Source organism: Chroicocephalus ridibundus, chromosome 1 (genome assembly GCF_963924245.1).
Source record: "Chroicocephalus ridibundus chromosome 1, bChrRid1.1, whole genome shotgun sequence".
Lineage (NCBI taxonomy): Eukaryota > Metazoa > Chordata > Aves > Charadriiformes > Laridae > Chroicocephalus > Chroicocephalus ridibundus.
In genome coordinates, this window is record NC_086284.1 from 165,134,753 (window position 1) to 165,155,775 (window position 21,023).

At 42.5% G+C, this 21,023-nt stretch overlaps 1 protein-coding gene across 1 annotated transcript; it reads left to right on the plus strand.

The window, feature by feature from the left end:
• The first annotated feature begins 2,383 nt into the window (after window positions 1-2,383).
• ADSL (adenylosuccinate lyase) lies at window positions 2,384-20,539 on the plus strand. Its single transcript, XM_063322499.1, has 13 exons — window positions 2,384-2,612; window positions 7,160-7,363; window positions 8,494-8,538; window positions 9,300-9,379; window positions 11,787-11,958; window positions 12,269-12,315; window positions 12,717-12,807; window positions 13,652-13,721; window positions 14,791-14,938; window positions 16,953-17,043; window positions 17,625-17,714; window positions 19,901-20,077; window positions 20,395-20,539. Exons 1-13 carry the CDS (start codon window positions 2,457-2,459, stop codon window positions 20,479-20,481), a joined length of 1,458 nt encoding a protein of 485 aa, XP_063178569.1. The 5' UTR covers window positions 2,384-2,456; the 3' UTR covers window positions 20,482-20,539.
• Window positions 20,540-21,023: the final 484 nt, after the last annotated feature.

Here is a 21,023-nt window from a genome sequence, read left to right on the forward strand (position 1 = left end):
AGGTGATGGTGTGTAGTTCCAGAGAGGGGACAGTAATATGAAGAACCTTGCCACTTTATGCTGCTGCTCCAGGGATGAAGGGCAGAGTAACTTTCTGTTTCCTTCCCTGAATTAATTTCAGTGTGTTACCAGTGACACTTCAACTGCAGTGTCTTTTCTTGTCCACGATATACAGAAGCCATCACCTGCCGATAAAACGTAGGAACGGAGGGAGTGATCGTAGATGCTGCTTGTGTATATGCCTTACAGCTCTCCCAGAATGTCTCTGGGAGGGTGGTGGGGGAAGAGGTCTTCATTGGGTCAATCCCACAGCTGTCAGGGAACCTCTGCTACTTTCTCCCCTCTCCAGTCACATTGTCGCTGTTGCTTCTTTCTTGGATGTGCGTCTCAGGGATGTGCATATGAGCCCATGCCTTTTGGAATTTGGCCTTTGAAATATCAAGAAAATGGTTTCTGTACTGGAAACCTTCTTATCTGACACTCCCTGGTCCTCTCTGTCCTGCATTGCTCCCTGTGGCCTTAGGAATATCTCTCCACCGTTGCCGTATGCCACCCTCTCCATCTCTGCCAGTGCTCAAAAGTGAAGCGCATGCAGTGCTTCTGCAGAGAAGGAAGCTGAAATGACGCATGTGCACCTGTAGGATTTACACACATACGTCTCTTGGATTTCTGCCGCACCCTGTCTAAAACATGCAGAATGTGTTTTTCCTTTCTCATCTAGAAAGCAGAACAAACAGCAGGATGACTCTGCTGATGCTAATTCTGTAATGTTTACTTGGAATTAAACGCTAAGTATTTTCCCAAGAAAAGAACCAAAAAACCCCCACCTTTTAACAAAAGTAACCAAATGTAATCTTTCTGGGGGCGGGGGGTGGGGGGGGAGAAGGAGGAGCAGTGGCGGGGGGAGCGTTCTGATCTATTCTAATCTCCACCGCTCGGATGGAGATACGAAATGCTGCTTTGAGTTCCACAGACATAAGGGATTATGTTTACAAAGGTCAATGCCTTCTACCTGTTCAGGAAACTGGCTAATGGTGGGCATCGGACGTTTGGCCGGAGTTTCTCTCCATTGCAAACAAGTAATGGGAGAGGGGTGTGTCTGAAAGAGGAATGGAGAAATAGATTCATTTCATCTAGTCTTCTTGGTAAAACTATGCCACCGTCCCTCTCTCCATACAAAACGGAGGCGGGCGGTTGCAGAACAGAAAAATCAGCGATGTCCAAAACGGCTGGATTAGAAAAGGCAGCTTTTCTACTTTGCACATAAAATAGGTAACAGGAAGGTACAGCTAAAGTCCTCTTGCCTGAAACACTGTCCCCCAGAAGCAGACATTGTAATAATAAAAATAGTGGCTGTGTGTATATTGATGCTACTTGCAAGTTACCTATAAGTGTTTTGTGTTTGTTTTTTTTTTTTTCTTATACTTGAAATGGCTTCCTTTACTAAGCTCTTAACTGTAGCTCTGGTTTCTCCCCCTTCTTCTCCCGAGTGTGCAGTAAAGAAAGAGACAGGACAAAGGGGGAGAACGTAGAGGAGGTGACACAATGTCCTGCCGATCCCGGTGTCATCCCGGTTTCCATCCCGTACGCTCTCGGATGTGTGAACTTGCGAAGTAAGGGTTTTCCATGGACACAGAAACTCGGCACTTTAGAAAGGTGCTCTTGTACAGCTGGCTGCCCCGCCCCCTCGCCCCCTTCTCCTCCTTTTCTATATTTTTATTTTACTTTTAGTATAGTGGTACTTAAAATCACTGGTTCACTTAAAAAGAAAAAAAAAAAAACCAACAATAAAATGTTTAAACTCTACTAATGTACAAATAAGCTGAAATGTTGCATTTTATGTGTATTTTTGCCATAGCAGGTACTGTATTTCTCATGCTGGATTTAGAAAAAAAAAAAAAAGAAAAAAGAAAAAAAAAGAAAAAAACAAACAAAAGGGTGATGTTTTATTGGAGTGTGACAAGTTAAGAGTAATAAGGAATTAAGTCGTCGTCATTTCATTGAAACTGAGAGATGGTGTAATACTTATAAGTTTTCTGAAGGTTTTTTTGGGCTTTTAAACAGCTTTTTTTTGTTTTTATTTTATTTTTATTTTTTGAAAGATATGATTGTATTATGTGCAACTCAGTTGCTTACATTATAACTACAAAATATTTTTGGGTTCCTGGAAAAAAAAAAAAAGAAAAAAAAAGAAAAAAAAAAGAAAAAAGACTAATAAATGTGTTTGGCTGCTAAGCATTTAACGCTGGTGTTTTCCGTCCGTTTGTTCTCCCCCTCCCCTCGGCCGCCATCTTCCCGGCCGCCATCTTCCCGGCCGCCTTCCCCCCGCGCTGCCGTATTCCGCGCCGAGGGCGGGGTCTCGCCGCGACAGCGGGGGCGGGGTCGCCGCCTGCCCTTATCTCCCGCTGCCGGCGGGTGCCCGGCCCCGCTCGGCCCCGAGCTCTGCCGCGGCTGCCATGGCGACCCCCGGCGCCGAGGAGGACGTGCTGTCCAGCTACCGCTCTCCCCTGGTGTCGCGGTACGCCAGCCCCGAGATGGGCTTCAACTTCAGCGAGAGGAAGAAGTTCGGCACCTGGCGCCGCCTCTGGCTCTACCTCGCCCAGGCTGAGAAGGTAACGGCGGGACGGGGCCGCTGAGGGGAGGGCGGCGCGGAGACACCGCCGGGCCCGGGGCTGGGGCGGGGGAACTGCCTCACGCCCCCGTCCCGCTTCCCTTCGGTGTCCCCTCGGGGCTCTGGCGGGGGAGGACCGAGGGAGCCGCTCGCCGCCCCTTAGGTGGGTGTCTGCGGTAAGCGCCCAGCCTGCCTTCCCGGAGCTGCCCGCGGGGAGCGGGACCGAGCAGCGGCCTGGGTCTGCCCGGGGCGGGCGGGGGAAAGCTGAGCAGAGCGACCTTCGCGGCGCTGAAGGGGGTGCGCGTGTGCAGGCCCGGTTTTACACGACCCTTCGTACGCAGCGCTCCTGAGAGGCGATCTTATCAATGCTTATAAATATCTAAAGGGCGGGTGTCAAGAGGATGGGGACAGACTTTTCTCAGTGGTGTCCAGTGACAGGACAAGGGGCAACAGGCACAAGCTAGAGCACAGGAAATTCCATCTGGATACAAGGAAAAACTTCTTTACTCCGAGGGTGCTAGAGCACTGGAACAGGCTGCCCAGAGAGGCTGTGGGGTCTCCCTTCTCTGGAGATAATCCAAACCCGCCTGGACCTGTTCCTGTGCAACCTGCTCTAGGTGAACCTCCTTTGGTACTTTGGTTGCACTGGATGATCTCCAGAGGTCCCTTCCAACCACCACCATTCTGTGGTCCCCCAGCAAATCACCTCTTCTTGTCTCATGCCCTCCCCTTTGCACTTTTGCCCTCTTTGTGAAATTAGCTTTGTAAAAGCTTTGCTAAGCAGGTTTTTGGTGGGCTTGTGTTGGTTTTTTTTGGGGGGTTGCCTTCTGAGCACACATCGGTGTCCTTCTCCTGCGCTTGGCTGTTTGCTTTTCAGGAGGTGTGACTGATGACATACGCTCTCTTGTTCAATCAGATTGCTGTCAGTGTGTGCCAACAGGACCACCCCACACATCTGCAGCCAGTTGTTTTTGGATAACCCTTATTTCTGAGATAAGTTTGCTTTGGCCCAAAGTGAGCAGAACAGCTACGTCAGAAAGGCTGATGACATTTCTGACAGGCTGGGTGCCACACAAAAAAAAAAAAAAAACAACTGATAGCGCAAAAGATTGGTATCAATTCAGCTATTAGGAAGCAGCAACTGAGAGCATATCTGTATGATTGCACGCTGTTGTGTTAGTGGAGTCTGACATGTTTTTAAAATGTAGTTTAAGCTTAACCTTCTTTTTAAAATGTAGCTTAAGCTAAACCTTCTTACTCTGACTTTAATCCCAAATAGAGATATGTGTACAGCCCATTATTACTTCTTAGTTGAAACAGTGAATTTTTAAGATGCACTAACTTGATTCCTTGTGACTGAGGGGAAGACTCGTATTATGTTTTTGACAGTGAAAAAACTGTAGTATGTTCCTGAAAAAAATATACAAAACCACTCTGCCTTCTGACAGGATAACTTTAGCTTTCAGACTCAATAGTTGCCCATTTCTTTTGTACAGAGTCCTTCATTTCCATTTTCAAAGTACTGGGGTTGTTAGGAAGTGATCCAAGCACTAGGTCTGGCTGTTGCTATTGGCATAAGGGCAGAGAAGCACCATGCTGGAGAATGAACAAGCAGTGCACAGTGTCATTAATGTGTTCCTTCTGCGTTCAAGGATCGTACCACTACAGCAGCTTCATCAATAGTATGCTGCACCAAACATGATGTTTTAAGAACGGAAGATGTAATTGTGCAGCTATGTTAAACAGGAGTCGCTCGGTATTGTCACAGCGGAGATGCTGGAGGGAGCAGACTGCAGATCTCGTCTAGTAGAGGAAGTGTCATTACCAAGAATGCATGCTTAAGGAGCTTTGCATGTTCAAAGTATGATCATTTAAGCACTGTCATATCAATTCCAGCAGATAGTCACTTCTTCTGTTGAAGAACAAAATACTTCACACAACTTGCCCAATAGGAGAAAGCGAGCTGCTGAAAGAACCAGTGTGAGACTTCCAGGTTTCCACTCCCAAGCCCTGAACTTGGGGTTCCCCGTCTCTTGATCTTTGCTTTCTCTCCCATTGCCACCGTAGAGTTCTGTTCCCAGAAAGCAGAGACAGATCTTGCAATTTCTTGGGCACCCTTTTTGTAGTGGGAAGAGGGAGACTCCTATTTTTATCTGTCTCCTCATTCCAGAGGAGTTTGACTTCTGATGTCAGCTCTGGACTGAAGAGTCAGTTACTTTCAGCACCTGTTAGCTCTGTCAGTAATCAGTTAGGTATAGATATAAGCAGTTTCCCTACGTTCCTTGCAGAAAATACATAGTATTTCTTTGTCGGTACATTAGAAAAAAAAAGTAATAAACGAACTATGGGCAATATTTACTCTAGTACTTATCCTCACTTTCAGGACATTTACATGTCACTTCTCTAATCATCCTTGTTGAAGATACATACTATTTCTTTTGGATACATTTTTTAAAAAGTAATGAATGAACTATGGGCAATACTTACTTTTGTTTTCTAGTAGATCAGAATATTAGGAAGATCTAACCATAGGTTTTCTAAAAGTTGCAGGAAAGTAGTAAAAAAGCGGACATGCAGTTTTAGTGATAAAGTTGACGGCCAGGCAAATGGTTTCAATATTCACCCTACTTATGGGAGAAATTTTCAAGTAGTCCACTTGGAATATGTGAAATAAGAATTGAAAAATTATTTCACTGGAAACTGGATTAGACAGAAAATGTTTACAGTTGGTATTTTGTTCCCTGCAGCAGGCAATACCCGGTGGTTGAAAGAGGAGACTCAGCAAAGTGTGTGATCAGTAAGAGAGAGCTCCTTAAACTAATCCTTTCCCAGCTGACAATAGTTAAAGTCTGGATTAAGAGCGGAAGTGTTTGAGTTTATACCTATCCCAAAACTCTAGGTTGTTGTGGGTTTTTTTAGCTTAAATTAATTTGTATTATAATGCTTCTATTAACTCTTTATTCTTTTTTTTTTAAACCTTGAGCTCTTGACCTAAACAGTGTGTTATTTGAAAGTCAAATATAAATTCCATGGAGCTCTTCCCTCTTGTAGCAGTAGCTTTGACATCCTGCAGCATCAAACTGACTAATAAAACTTTTTGCACACGTGAAATCTGAATGTTTTCTCTCTTATAAGAGCCTATAGTAGCCCTCAATCTATTTTTTGTCCAATTTAAGTTTCATTATTTTTCTGTCGTATGTTTTTTATTAGATGAGGAACCCAGTGTTCTCTTTCTGTATGCAGGAGATGTTCCATGTCATCTGCCTGCTCTGCCCTGCCCTTTAGGAATAGGGATGAATGAACAGTCACAGTTGTTGCAGTGGCGCATCAAAGTATTGAAACAGCCTCAGAGGAATGATACCTTAAAAGCACAATCCAGAGAGCACATCACTGACCTGTAGTGCTTTGGAGAAAACCCTGTGTTTCTCCCTCAGTTAGTTTTCCTACTTAGGTTTCTTAGGTAGACAGGTTTGAAGGACATTTGATTGCTTTCTTCATAAGGTACACTGTCAATATCAGCAAAAACTCATAGGGAAGAGGCCTCATGTGATGTTTGTGGGGCCAGGTGCTTTTCCTCATTTATCTCATGGTTGTGTATACACTTACAACATCATATTTTAAATTGTGTGGGTACTAATTATCTGATGAGGACCTTGAAGACGCATCTGCTTCACTTGCTGTCTTGTCTAGTTCCAGATTCCACATCTGCAAAACATTTTTTTTCAGTCAGTTTGATTCTGAACAGAAACAGCTTTCAAAATACTTTGTATCCGTGAAGCTTCCTGGCCGGCGACTTCTAATCACTAATGCACAAGACAATAGCATTTTAATTTGGAAAAGGCAGTAATGCCAAGTTCATTGCGAGACTTCTAAACTCTCAGTATCAGGCAAAGACTGATTTTTCTCAGCTCAGTTAGCTTGTACAAGTATAGAGTTGTGCAATATAGTTCTGTGGTTTGATATCTTACTCTGTTTTTAAGTCAGCTTGCTGAAAAGATTTAACAAATATTTTTGAATGTGAACTAGGAGCATTTATCAAGTAACTGATTTCCCAAGCTTCCGGATTCAGACTGAGATGAAGTACTTTAGGACTTTTGGACATGTGTGCATTTCCATATGTTCTGAGCCCTCTGTTTACAGTTGTGATGGGTCTAGTTGCAGTCCAAAGAGTGCTTCCTGACACAAGCTATCTAATCACATGGTAGCTGAATTGTTCTTTACTCAAGGGGTAAAAAAGTTAAAACTTTACTATTTTTGTATCGTTTTTCCCCATGTGTCTAATTTTTGTAGTTGTCACAGTGATATTACATGATTGAGGAAAGTATGAAGCCCAAGAAGAACATCTAAGCCCAAACACTCTCCTATCCAATTGGAAAAGGTTGGAGAGCTGTAGAATGAAACTGCTTGCTGTTACAGCTCTTGATTATGCCAAATTGCCATGCTTCCGTGCAATGTCATATGGGAGTAAATTGTCTAAACAGCGTCTGTGTCAGTTTGGGTTGTGTCTTAAAGACAAAAATAAATAGAAAGTTCTTTTTCCCCTTGCAGTCACTTGGGCTCCCGATCACAGATGAGCAGATAAAGGAGATGGAAGCAAATCTGGACAACATTGACTTCAAGATGGCAGCAGAGGAAGAGAAGAAGCTGCGTCACGATGTGATGGCCCACGTTCACACCTTTGCCCACTGTTGTCCAAAAGCGGCAGCCATCATTCACCTTGGAGCAACTTCCTGTTACGTAGGGGATAATACGGTAATATAATGTTTTCAGTTTCCTGCCTGCGGAGCTGGGCAAAACAAAGCCACAGTTGCTTACTTGATAGCTTTTTATAAACTTTTCTCTATAAAGTAACGCTAAATAGATTTTTCAGATGTTTTTATTAGTTTTACTGTTGAAGTTAATTCCCCTTTATCCTATCTATCCTAGGAAGGCAAGCTCCTCTTGCCTTCTTTCCTTTGATATGAAGCAAGATCCATCTGGAAACTAACTGTTCCCTAAGCTCTGCTTGCACATTAAATATTCAAGGAGATAAGAGATTGTGAGTTGCAACCGCATGCAGAAACGTGTGAACTGTCAGTTATGCCAATGGGACAAGAGTTCACTGACTTACAGAACAAGGCCGGTTTTGATACCATGGGCTTTCAACTGCTGCTTGGAATTATTAATTCAGGGTAAATAAAGCTTTTCGGTGGCCAAGAAAATGGATGAGCGTGTTAAGTGAAAAAGGAAGTACCGCCATGCTACAGAACTGTAAAATGTTTGTGAAAAACCTGTCTAAAACTGGGTGCAAACTAAAGCCTAATTTCTCAGTGTATATTGCTGTTCCCCCGTGTCTAAGTCATTGCAGCTTCGCAACTGCTTTTGTCATACAAGAAGCTGCTCTGTGATTATTTTTACCCTACTCCTTTGCAATCTTTTTGTTTGGCTTTTAGTTAACACCACCTTCCTTGTGACACTTGCCACCTCAGTTTCAAAAGAAGGAGTAAAGACGACTGCTGCCTGATCAGTCCACTTGCTTTCTTGCTGTCTTTAGCTTACAGTGCTTGCATTTTCCACTTGGGATGAATGATTTAGTCTGTCATTCCATGGGTGTTCCGAGTATCTTAAAATAATCGTTCATACCCAGTCAGTGGAAATTGGTCGTCTTCTGCCTACTATGACTTTCTGTGCATAGTATAGAAGGAGCAATGACGGATCTAGCATTTTTGTCATAAGCAAGTCCACTGCAAGTTCTGGTACAAGAAGGAAAGCAGAGCTTTCATTTTAAGAAGAGACTTTTGAGCGGACAAAGCATATTTTAATTATCTGTGTCCTCTCTGAGAGAAACCATTATGTGCAGTCCTTCAGACATGCCCCAAACTTCCTTTCTTTGCTTCTTTCAGGATCTGATTGTCCTCCGTGATGGGTTTAACCTGCTGCTACCCAAGGTGAGAAGGCAGTTGTGCACAGTGTCTCAGAAGTGGGCAGCACTGATGTCCTGTGAATAGCCTGTGTTTAACTTGGATTTTCCTAAACCTTGCTGGAAAACTAGGAGGAGCTGTCTGTTTAGATTATTCTCAAGAAAGTGAAGAGTTATCTTGCTTTCCTTTCTCAAGTCTTTCCCCAAAGCTTCTTTGCTCACCATGGGCATTATAAGCAACTCCTTGTTTATCTGTGCCACAGGTACTCGTTTCAGAAAACACCTGTATTGCTTTCAGGGTCAGCTTAGGCATCCCCTTAACTATATTCCTAGGAGCGTGTCAGCATTCGAGAAGCTATATAATACAATTTCCTGAGGTCAAATATAGTGGGACTGTAGGTCAGTGTTATGTATCTGACCTGAATGTCTTGGCACCCAATTTGCCCTGGACTGTACATGTGTCAATTATACCCAAGGCAGCTGTATTTCTGACTAATTCCAGGAATAACAAAAATACCCAGGGATAAACCAACTGCAGGATTGTGTTGGGCACGAGGACTAGACTAGTTTGAGCTGAAGTCCAATCACTTGTATCATCTCTTGCTTGAGTTTTATGGCAAGCAGCAATTACGTGCATGCCCTGAAAAAACGAAACACGCCATATTCAACAATTAGAGGGGGGTATTCAAGGATTGCACAGTTGTTTCCCTCCCCTGTTGTGCTTAAGCATGCTAGCTTCTGCTGTGGGTTGTTTTTTTTTCTCTTTTCTATCCTTTCTGCATCCACCAGCTCGCAAGGGTGATCAGCCGTCTGGCCAACTTTGCTGAGAAGTATGCTGACCTGCCTACTTTGGGCTTCACTCACTACCAGTAAGTAGCCATCAGCCTTTGCTTTCGTTTTGTCAGCTGTGCTTTGGTTAAATTGACCTGCTACTGCTTTCTTTTGTCCTTCTTTTTCCCATCTCTGACCAGTGGCAGTTGGTAAGTGCTGGACGTCATTGGGACATTGTTGGTGGTTCAGAGGAGTATGTGCCTAACTCCAGCCTTGGCTCAGGAAACTGAACTGTTGCTTTGACTAGCTGTCAGCAGTTGTTTTAACACAGCTTCATAAGGAACAGCTTCCTGGCGAACATAGATGGGTATATTCTGGGCTGTTTCAAAAAGCATGACTGGGAATTGCAGTAGGCCTGTCTTGCAGTCATATTTTCTTTATGTTTGTTTCTCTGTCAGTTAAGTTAGTTTCAACTGCAGCTTAGAAAGGTTTGTTATGGGCTACTTGTTACTACAATTACTCTGCCACTATAGCTGAAGCTTTCTTCTAAAGGGATGAGTCAGGATCCATCAGTTTTCCAACATCAGTATATGGATCCCTGGGAAGAGTCAGGAAGAATTTCTTCTGTTTAACAGGGTGATACTGTTTTCTGTCTCTTGGGAGACTTACACTTCTTGTGCAGAACCTCTGACATTGACTGCTAGTGGAGTGGAGTGGAATGGAATGGAATAGAATTGAATATTTTTAGGCAGACTACTGTGTCAAAGGACAAAGAGATCTGGATCAGTCTGTTGTTGGGGCAGATTAATGTGCTGCTTCATGAAGACAGTTTGCTTTCAGAGGCTTTAAACTATACACCTTCAGGTAAGCCTGGATCTTCTGCCCCAGTGATATGAACACCAGAGGCAGGGAAATAAAACACGGGTGTTGTCAGACTCAGTGTCTGGCGCTTTAAAATTTCTCCCAAAGGAGAGTGGGAGCACCGGGTCAGGTCTCTGATTAATTGTCTTGCTGTATAGGCTATGTTCAAGCAGCTCTAGTCCTAGAACCCTCTTCATCTACAGCCTTTCAGAGGAGTATTCTCTGGATCAGTTTTATCTTGGCTTTTGGAAAGAGCGCAAAGGAGTATTAAAAAAGTGTGTGCAAGGCAAAGTCCTAAAAACTAAGGTGGAGAAGGCATTGATACCTCGGCCTTGTTTGTGTCCTTTGTCAGCAGGGCCTCTGCCCCATCTCAAAACAGGTCCATGTTTTCCCTAGCCTTCCCTTTGCTGCTTACATACTTGCGGAGGCCCTTCTTGTTGCCTTTCACATCCCACATCAGATTAAACCGGGGGTGGGCTTTGGCTTTCCTAACCCCGTCCCTGCAGCATTGGACAGTTGCTTTGTATTCCTCCTGGATCACCTGTCACTGCTTCCACATCTTGTATGCTTCCTTTTTATGTCTGAGCTTAATCAGGAGCACCTTCTTCATGTGCATATGCTTTTTTTGAAATAATGTAGCGGTTGTCTTTGGAGTTCATGCGGATAATTTGAAATATTTCAACTTCTAGGTTCTGCATAATACCCCCATTTTCTCCTCAAAGCGTTTGAAGGACAGCGTGGTTGAAGCTTGCAAATATTTATTTCAAGGTGGAGGTTTTACAAAAAAAAGTTGGCTAACAGTACCGTTAATTATTGCACGTTTGGCAGGAGGCTGAGGAAAGCCTTCTTATAAATAAAGAGTCCCTTAGAGGAACCATTTAAAATCACAATAGGTACGCAGGTGGTTCCACACTGACAAATTTACACCCATGAGCTATACATAGCTAGGATGCCCTCTCTGCCCTGGGCAAGTAGAATCGGGGGCCCCCCCTCGTTTCTCCCACCCCCCCCGGGCTTCCCTCCCCTGCAGGCAGAGCCCCGGGCGCGGTGTGGCCCGCGGGCCGGCAGGGGGCGCCCTCTGACTATTATATTATATTATATTATATTATATTATATTATATTATATTATATTATATTATATTATATTATATTATATTATATTATATTATATTATATTATATTATATTATATTATATTATATTATATTATATTATATTATATTATATTATATTATATTATATTATATTATATTATATTATATATCTATTCTGACTGATGGGCTTCCGGTCACTCTTTAAGAAACTCAAAAGCTGTAGTGGTGAAAGACCTTCAGATACCCATTCTCGCTGATTTCTTAATCCCCTAACGTATACAGAAATTACAATTACTGTTTTCTCTTGAGGTAATTACATCTAATTCCTGAAAAGAATGATCATATCTTCAGTACCATTTACTGATGATATATGTGTGCTGTTACATCTTCCTGCACAAGCCAGATCTTTTTAATTTCTGCTCAGAGGAGCCAGAGAGACTAACCTGCAAGGACATCTTAACTGCTGTTAAGACTTAGCAGCAAAGTGTGGTCCTTGAGGAGTTACTGTGCAGATCGTCAATGAGTCACATTCCGTTCTCGGTTGTTTTCAGACCTGCACAGCTCACCACTGTGGGGAAACGCTGCTGCTTGTGGATTCAGGACTTGTGCATGGACCTGCAGAACCTGGAGCGGGCTCGGGATGACTTGCGCTTTCGGGGTGTAAAAGGCACCACTGGCACGCAAGCCAGCTTCTTGCAGCTCTTTGAGGGGGACCATAGTAAAGTAAGTAGAGACAGCCCAGGGCATAGACTTGCAATCTTGGCAGTTCTCCCCTCTGGAATGCTGTGCTCTTTTTGGGAACATGTGGCATGGTTCTGGCATCAAATTCACAAGGGCACTGCGATCCTCCCGGGGCTCACTGACAAGGCCCTGTGTGAAAGTGAGCAGAATTTGGGGAGGGAGTGCTTCCCAGCAAGTAAAACATTTGTTGTCAGTAAACTGAGAAAAGCAAAGGATCCCTTTTGCTGTTGCTGACCTTCCTGTGTTGTTCCATTCTGAGCTCTGTTTGTTTTGTTTTTTTCTTCACCCTGAGGTTGAAGAGCTGGACAGATTAGTGACTGCAAAGGCAGGATTTAAGCGGTATGTAACAAGCATGCTTAGTAACCTGAATTTGGTGCTAGCAAAATGTGACTCCTGCTGTCCGTGTTGGCCCAGATGCCCCTAGCTCACAAACTGACATCTGTGCTGCTGTTGACTTATCTCTCCTTGCTGCCTTCCATTCCCAGCTTGCAGCTTCCCGCAGGAAACTTTACCTGAATAGGCCACTTCTACTTATCTCACTGTCAAAGCATGGCTGTCCGTTTTTCCTCTGCTTTTCTCTCTCCCGTCTGCATGCTGCCTAGAACTGACAACCTGAATCCAAAGTCATTCTCATCAGGGCAGAATGACAGCCCACTTTAAGAGCCATGTCACTCCTTGCTTGAAATCTTGCGGTACTGTTGTATCTGTCTGGAGCACTCAACTTCTCTGCTTATTTCTAGGTCTTATATGGTCACAGGGCAGACCTATAGTCGCAAGGTGGATATTGAAGTCCTGTCTGTGCTGGCCAGTCTTGGGGCATCTATACACAAGGTGAGTACCCTGTTTGTGTACATTGGGGGAAAGGGGGAAACGTTTTAGATCTTGAAGTGAAGGTGCTCATGGTGCAGCATGCTCTTCTCAAGAAATATAAATTGGTGCTCCTTGTTCAGCTGTTCTCTTTGTGATCATGTAAATTCACCGCTGGGTACACGCCTAGTAATCAAACCTCAAAGATCTTAAGACCAGTGGTAAATAAAGGAAGTTTACCGAGCCGATTCTAAGATGGGTTAACAAATCCCACACCAGATATTAGTCTAATCTATGCTAAATTGATCCAATTATAGTAAATGTCTTTCCTAGTGGTGTATGAGTTTTTAAATTTCACCATTTGCTCCTAGTTAATTGCTTCTCTGATAATGGTGTTATTCTCTGTGTCCTTGTGGACGCTTTTCATTGATTTATCTCTGTTTCTTCCCTCCCTCTCTTGGGCTAAAGTGATCTGTGGTATTTTCTTCTGGTTTAGTTTTGCAGGCTGGCTGGTTCAGTGAGCACACATTATCTGTGTTTGCAAATCACTCTGTAATTTTGTTACACATTTTCAGTGTTCCCTCCTGGTCTGTCTTCCATTCCCTGCAAACATTTGCCCTTCTTGGAGGCCTGTTCTATTCTAATACAGTGGACATTTTCCTTTTTTTTTTTTCTTTAATTTTTCTTGACTGGGATTTTTAGGCCAGAAAGTATGATTAAAGTGTCAATTTTTTTGTCAAATTTTTTGCTGTTCCGCAGTTTACTTCTCAGACACAGATGCAAACACTTCTCCAAGAACACTAACAGGAGTATATATTGGTGTGTGTTAGTTTGGTTCTGTTTGTTAATTTCTTGTGCTTTTTTCTAGATTTGTACAGACATTCGTCTTTTGGCCAACCTGAAGGAGATTGAGGAACCTTTTGAGAAAGAGCAGATTGGTAAGTGATGGGAGGTATTTCTTGGACCAGTGTATGTATCTTTTAATTTATGTTGGTGCAGCCTTTTAAGCAAACTTAGAAATGTCACCGACAGAAGTTGCTTTAAATTAGCTGGGGTTTGACATTGTTAGTATTTTGGGTCCTTTTAAAAGAAAAAGAAAAATAAGGGGAGAGGGGGGAAAAGAAAGCACTTTACCCAAAGGTTTCTGGATATTAAGTAATTATGATCAGATTTGTATTCATGCACTTCCTGGGTTTGGGGGGCAAGCAGGAGCAGTCATATATGCCCCATTCGCCGCAGAGGAAGACTTGGGTCTGAGGGGTACTTAGTGCTTTCCATTCCTCATGAAGCTGACTGGAGCTGTAGGTTTTCAGCTTGACTCAGCATTTTGGTCTTTATAAACAGACACATTTGGAACAATGAAACTGGGCTTGGACCCTTGCCAGAAGAATACCAATGATGCAATTCTGACATTGATGTAAGGGAAGAAGGAACGTAGAGGTTTGGATATTGGCTGGAAGAAAGTTCAGCCCCCCTAAATAGTTGCGTAGGATTGAATGGGCGAATTAAGCCTTAGTCATATCTGTTACTTGAACCATTCTACGTTCTATGGACACTTTTGATATCCATTCTCCAGAGCAACAGGCAGCAGCATTAGTGTCTGACCTTGAAGGACAATGTTATTGAGCAGATGGGGTCTTGAATGCTGCTCAAGAGTGTAGAAGTCTTGAACACTGCCCAAGAGTAGCCTCAAGAGATGGTGCTAAATACTACATTAAAAGTTAAGTCCCTTTGTTCTTTTTGGGTACATCTTCTGTTTTGCAGAATTGCAAAATATCTTCTCACTTTTTTTCTCTCCACATTTGGATGTTTCTAATCTGAAAGGGAAGTGTGGCGGTGTCATTTTCTTTATTGCATTTTGTCCTTAGAAAATCATCATGTTTTGAGTTTTTAGTCAAAAACATGATTCCTGACACATTTTTCTTATCTGGGGGAAGACCTCCATCTCTTCTTCCTGAACGCACTACTTCTATTGCCCCGTTTCCATCACTCACTCTTCTTTCACAGGTTCAAGTGCTATGCCTTACAAGAGGAATCCAATGCGTTCAGAACGCTGCTGCAGCCTGGCGCGACACCTGATGACACTGGTGCTGGATCCCCTCCAGACAGCTTCTGTGCAGTGGTTTGAGCGAACGCTGGATGACAGTGCCAACAGGTTTGTTTAGATCATGCAATACAGCAGTTTCAGAAGGTGTTGTGCGGGAAGGTCCTCTGAGGTATTTAGAAAATACTATTTTTAAACTAAAACCACAAGTTACCACCTTGATGAAAGTCTCAATAGAATCTAGAGAGTATAAACTGGTTTCCTCTATAAGATCAGATGAAAACTGTTGGGTTTTTTTTTAATGTCAAGATCTTCTGCAAAGTAAACCATCAGAGAGAGGGAGGGATGCAGAAGCCATAGCAATAAATAGCTCTCGTAGTCTTCCTGTTTCAACAGCATAGTACAGCAGTTCTTAGATTTCTCAAATTTTCCTCCCTGTCTGTTTTGAATATGGTTTTTGACCCTGCTCTTCACCACTTCTTAAAGAATAATTCAACATTTTATCTGTAATCCCTTAGCCCTCCAAATAATCTAAAGAAACTTATTTTCATCTCTTTGTAAAGACCTGTTCTTTGCAAGTAGTAGTTCAGATCCTAAAGAAAGAGCACAAACATTTTTTTTTTAAGTAATGTTTCATGAAAACCTGTGCAGGTCTTTTAGATATTGCTCGGCAAACTTTGCTTTGTTTTCTGATTCTTCATTATGACTATTTTGAGATGAGCAAAAGCTATCTATAATTATTATCACGTAAATTATAGCAATTAAATTCAATGCTTCCATCTTCCAGTTAGTACTAAATTTGCATAAAGCTCATGTTTACCTTTGAAATGTTTTAGTTTCAAAGTAGTCTTCTGTTGCAGAATTTGATCTCCTAGAATCTTAGAAATCTTTAGATCTTTATATTTCTAAGATATGGGGCTTGTGGAACAATGAACAACAGCGGTTTTGGCTATGTTAAGTCTAGCGTTAAGACTGTTGATGAGAATGTTATTTTAAAAACGTCCCCACAAACATAAAATTTCATGAAAGCATAGAAGATCTTTTATCAAAAGGACTTGACTCTGCAGCTGCTAGTCTTGTTAAGAAAAGAGCTGCATAGGCAGCAGAAAACAATGTGAATTTAAGAAATTGGATATGGATTGATATGGTGCCTTTATTTCCTAAAAACCTACCAAGTGTTGAGAGATGTACTGGAATGTTTCAGATTTTATTTTCACCTCCTCTAATAGAAAGGGTCATTTGTCCATAATCCAATTAAAAAAATTCTGTGCCTTGGATTTTTCTTGTCAAAGCTGAAGTGTTTTGAAAGGAGAGCACGCCAGGGAAAATGCAAACAACCTACAAAACAGCCAAGTCTTTTTGAAGACAGTGTGATAGAATTGAGGGCCTTAAATATAGGACAAGATTCAAGTACTAGTATATTTTAAGTGATCACAGTTTAGCATGGGCCAGGCACTGCTGTCACAGATGGATGATGCTGTAATTGCTGCACTGTGATGCAGAGCCTTTTGCCTGATACAGCTCAGTCCCCACTACTCCTCTCCTTTCCCTCCTTTCCTTTTTGTCATTCCTTTTCGTCAGGAGCCTCCTTTGTGGCCAGGAGCTGGTCTCTCGGAGGGAGACCCCACCAAATGCATGGATCACTTTGGAAGTTCCTCACTAAGCACAGCCAGGCACAGCATGTGTGTGCAGCACCTCTTACTCCTGGCGGGTAGGATCAGGGCAACACAGAACACGGGGGAAGAGAGTCTCATGTGTTTGCCAGCTCGTGTAAATTGCTGCCTTCTTTCCTAGCTGTGTAACCATTGAATTATCTTGAGCTTTCTATGTTTGCCTTCACCCTTTCTATTCCTCTCTCTCCCTCTCTCTACTGACAAAAAAAAACCAAACGCAACACCAAAAAACCCTCCCTTCGCCACAGCGCGAGAGCTACTGCTATAAGATGTTCTTTAGCTTTCCTGGTTGTGGCATTTGAGCAACAAGAAGTACCCATAAGGAGAACAGTTCCAGAGCCACAGTAATGCTATTTACAGAATTATTTACAGAAACTAAAAAGCTGGATCTGAGGTAGGCTGGAACATGGCCTTTATTGCTAACTGGGGCCCGGGGTATGTGTGTTTCATAGGCGTGTGTGTCTTGCCGAGGCTTTCCTCACAGCTGACATCATTCTGAGTACCCTGCAGAATATCTCCGAGGGACTTGTGGTATATCCAAAGGTAAAGCAGGAGATAACTTGTGCAGTGTTGCATCCTTGATAATGCTGCAACTCTGCCAAAGTGTATAAAAATCCCCTCACTCAAAGGATTACATTTTTATCTGTTAGTTCACATGGTTTCTGAATTTTGCTCTCCATTCTCACTATATTCTCACTGTTTGCAGGACAGACATGAAAGGGTACTTGTTGAAGCCAAAAGGTAGCAAATTAAAAATTTCTCAAAGAGGATATTTCTCCCTGAACAACACGACAGATCTGTAGAACTTACCGCCAAAAGATACTGTCAAGGCAGATCTTATACAGTCCTGTAACTTACCTACAGTTTAAAAAGAAAATTCATTATACATCTTTTACACAGTAATGTCCCTTACAAGATACAGCTTCTAAATATTATCAGCTTCAGTACCTGGATTTCCAGAGCTAAGTTCAAAAAGAGAAATTATCTTTGCGTCATTGTCCAATCCTGGAGATTCAAAGGGAGAGGAAAGCTTCACCAGGAGTCACAGTTGTCTACAGAATTGCTATAATGCTGTTTCTTTTTTCTCTTTTTTTTGTCTATTTGTTTGTTTGTTTTTTCTTAAGGTGATTGAGAGGAGGATCCGGCAGGAGCTGCCGTTCATGGCCACAGAGAATATAATCATGGCGATGGTGAAAGCAGGAGGCAATCGTCAGGTACAAGTGCTGTCAAAAATACCTCTGTTCACTGCTTGGCATTTGACTCCTGAGAAAGAAAAGTACCTGGGCTCTTGTTCTGACCATCTCACCTTTCTTTATTCTCCACTTACTCCCACAGAGTTATTAATATTCCACTGCTGCTGCAAAGCCAGACTCAGCTCTCTGAGGAGAGAGCAGTTGTGGAGATCTGTATTTTCTGTTAGGAACATTGTGTGTTTGAGCTAATCTGGCTGTCTGTGCTGGAGAAGAGGGAGACCTATTTTTATATTAGATACTAGTAGGCGTTTTCCTTTTGTAAATGTTTGAAGGAACTTGGAACCCAGGCCAGCCTTCTTTAAATGGAACATGTTGGCAGTTGGCTACCTTATAAATTAAAAGAATGAATCAGTGCTGTTAACGAAAAAGCAAGTAAGGCCATTCTGAACCATTCATTCATGTGTCACTCATCCCTAATTCAGTATAGTGCTTTTTATTTTTAACTTTGTTTATGGTCCTTCATTTAGTTTTCTGTGTTCAAGCAAATTGTAATTAAACGTTTTCCTTAGTAAATAAATCCAGACACAATTAGATTACATTTCCTTATCATTTAATTTCACAATTCAGTTTAAAACTGATAATCAAATTTACATCTTAATAAACCAGTTTATTTTCACATACCTTTAGATAGCAATTTTTCCTATGATTATTTCCACATCAGGGACAGAAGTTAAACTTGGAAGATAGTAATACCAGAAAGGGTTTGTTAGCAGCTTTGAGTAGGATAGGTGGTTCTAGTTCTCTGAAACACTTGCGACAACTCACCCATGATGTTAGTCAGGAAACATCCTTTTTCCATTTTTTTTTCCCCCCGTGTCTCTGATGTTTGTCACTGAGTCAGTCAATAAGCTTCCTAACTAAGGGTCACATCATGTGGCTAAGTTTCATTACCTTTTCAGCTGGCTCTCTTTTAAAGTATCCCATACTTACTTAAACAGTCCTCTCTATTTTGATTAGATTGAAGAATGAATTTAATTTGTGTTTGTTACTGACCTACCTTCTGTCTGGTGCTGTTTAATTATGAATCTGTAGAATTTAGTACATTTATAAAAGCTGTTCATATTCACATTCGTATGTTCCGTTTTCATGTGCTGGGAACTCTGGAACAGCACATTTTCTGTGCTTTCCCACCTTATAGCCCAGAAACTCACTTCCTTTCCCCACCACTGAACAACTCCCACCCCTAAATACCCAGAAGACAGATCTTTTCACCTGGGTCAGGCTTGTGCTGGAGCAAGATGGCATTTGGATGGAGGAAACAGGAAACAGGAGATCATTTTCCTCCCAGCTGAAGACAGATCAAGGATAATACATTTGAGAAGAAGATTCTTACATGGGTCTAAATGCAACACGACTGTATTTTAGGGCCGGCATGGCAACATCTGATTTTGCAGGTGGTCCCTGACTACAGTTGGGTTCCCTTGTTTTTACAGATTGATTCCACAGGAAGTCAAGGGATTAGTAAGTCTTTTGGAAAAAAATTTATAAGGGTTTTGCCAGTCTTGGTGCCATGTGAGGGTTCTTTGGGAGAGAATGTCTTAAGGCCCTGAGGTTTGTAAATTTTTTTCCCTTCAGTCTGTCCTTGTGTAAGCCATGGTTTACGTAGTCTCGCTGCTCATTAAGTTAGACAGGTTCTTTTCCCTTTCCCAAACCTTTAGAGGTTTTACATCGTTATGTTCCCAAGGTGTTCCATACAGGGGTTGACTAGTGGTGAATAAGGAATTCCTGTATTTCAGTTCATAGGATATTATGGGAACAGCTACTGTAGTCTGTCTTTGGAAAAATCATGCAAGTAGGGAACAGAACGACTGAAAAAAAAATCCTATAGTGACTCCTAAGAGTATTTGGGGAGTTTGAGGAAGTGTAAAGATTCCGGTGTTGTAAGTTTGTGGTATAAATGAACAGGGAACACATGTCATTCAGACTGGTTTAGCCTTAAAGGGCAGATGTGGAAGGATGAAGAAAATCTTGTTCTAATACAGTGTTATATGAGACACTGCAGTCCAAGCTGTGTCATTTGCATGCTGTCCAGTGCAGTGCACTTTGATATTTCTCCCTCCCGCACAAGTTAGCAGGATGAACATGTGCTGCCAGTAGCAACGGAATGACTTTTTTCTTTTACCCTCCTCTTCCCCCTGCTCCTGCAGGATTGCCACGAGAAGATTCGTGTTCTTTCCCAGCAAGCAGCTGCTGTTGTGAAACAGGAAGGGGGTGATAATGACTTCATTGACCGTGTCCGCGCTGATCCTTACTTCAGCCCTATCCATAAACAACTTGAAAGCCTGTTGGATCCTTCTTCCTTCACTGGACGTGCTCCTCAACAGGTGAAGTAGTGGAAAGAGGCTACGGGTGTTACAGGTTGTAATGCAATGTGTTGTCTAATCCTGCATCCTCTTGCGTGCCAGAGAGTGTACATATTACGTACCTCTGCCCACACTACTAAGGCAGACGTGTTTCTCTCTTTCGTTTTGCTTGGCTTCCTTCTCTTTCCTTGTGGGCTTCAGATTTTTGATCCTGGACGTATCAGGCTGCTAGGTATCTCTGTGAAACAGAAACCCCAGTGAGACAAGCAGGTCTGAATGGGGAGGAGAAGGGAACCCTTTCTTTTGCTAATTTTTTCTTTCCCCTCTTTCTTGAACAGGTGGCAAAGTTCTTGAAAGAGGAGGTTCGACCAGCGCTGATTCCATACCAAAGCAAGATGGGTGGGAAAATTGAGCTGGCACTTTAGGTACATTCTGCAAAGGTGTGTGGGTACAGGAAGATAATAAAAGCCTTATTGAACCAGGTCTGTTTACTGTGTTGTGTTATTTTGGTTCTCCACAGTACGTTTAACCCCCAGAGCTTACAGACACCTTGATTCCAGATGGGCTTTTCATTCTTTGTCTGCTGTTTAATTAAGCCTCCATCTATTGTGCGCTGAGTTACTGAGAAACGGTTGATTGTGACAAGGTAATTTTATCACAGGTACCTTTCATTGGCCCCTGTTTAAAGAGCCAGCTGTTTAAAGAGCAATGCCAGGTGCTGCCTGACATTCGTGTATTGTTGAATTCGACTTGTTGAAAAGCACACTCCCGTTTCCATCTTACTCATCTGCTCTTAAACTTTCTCCACAAGTGTCTCAAAAGATGATAAAAGGTTGTCCTGGCTTTCAGAGTACTGTAATCTGGGGAGCACATAGGCAAAAATAATCAGGAATCTTGAAAGGGAGAGAGGCCATGGAGCTTCTTGGCTCATCAAACTGGTGCTCCGTTCATGGTTTAATACTGTTCC

What these genes read in the sequence shown, in the direction of transcription:
- ADSL (XM_063322499.1), top strand. Translation starts at nt 2,457, where the DNA reads ATGGCGACCCCCGGCGCCGAGGAGGACGTGCTGTCCAGCTACCGCTCT. An exon ending in GTTACGTAGGGGATAATACG is followed by an intron (nt 7,364 to 8,493) that starts GTAATATAATGT and finishes TGCTTCTTTCAG; the next exon opens with GATCTGATTGTCCTCCGTGA. An exon ending in AAGCAGGAGGCAATCGTCAG is followed by an intron (nt 17,715 to 19,900) that starts GTACAAGTGCTG and finishes CTGCTCCTGCAG; the next exon opens with GATTGCCACGAGAAGATTCG.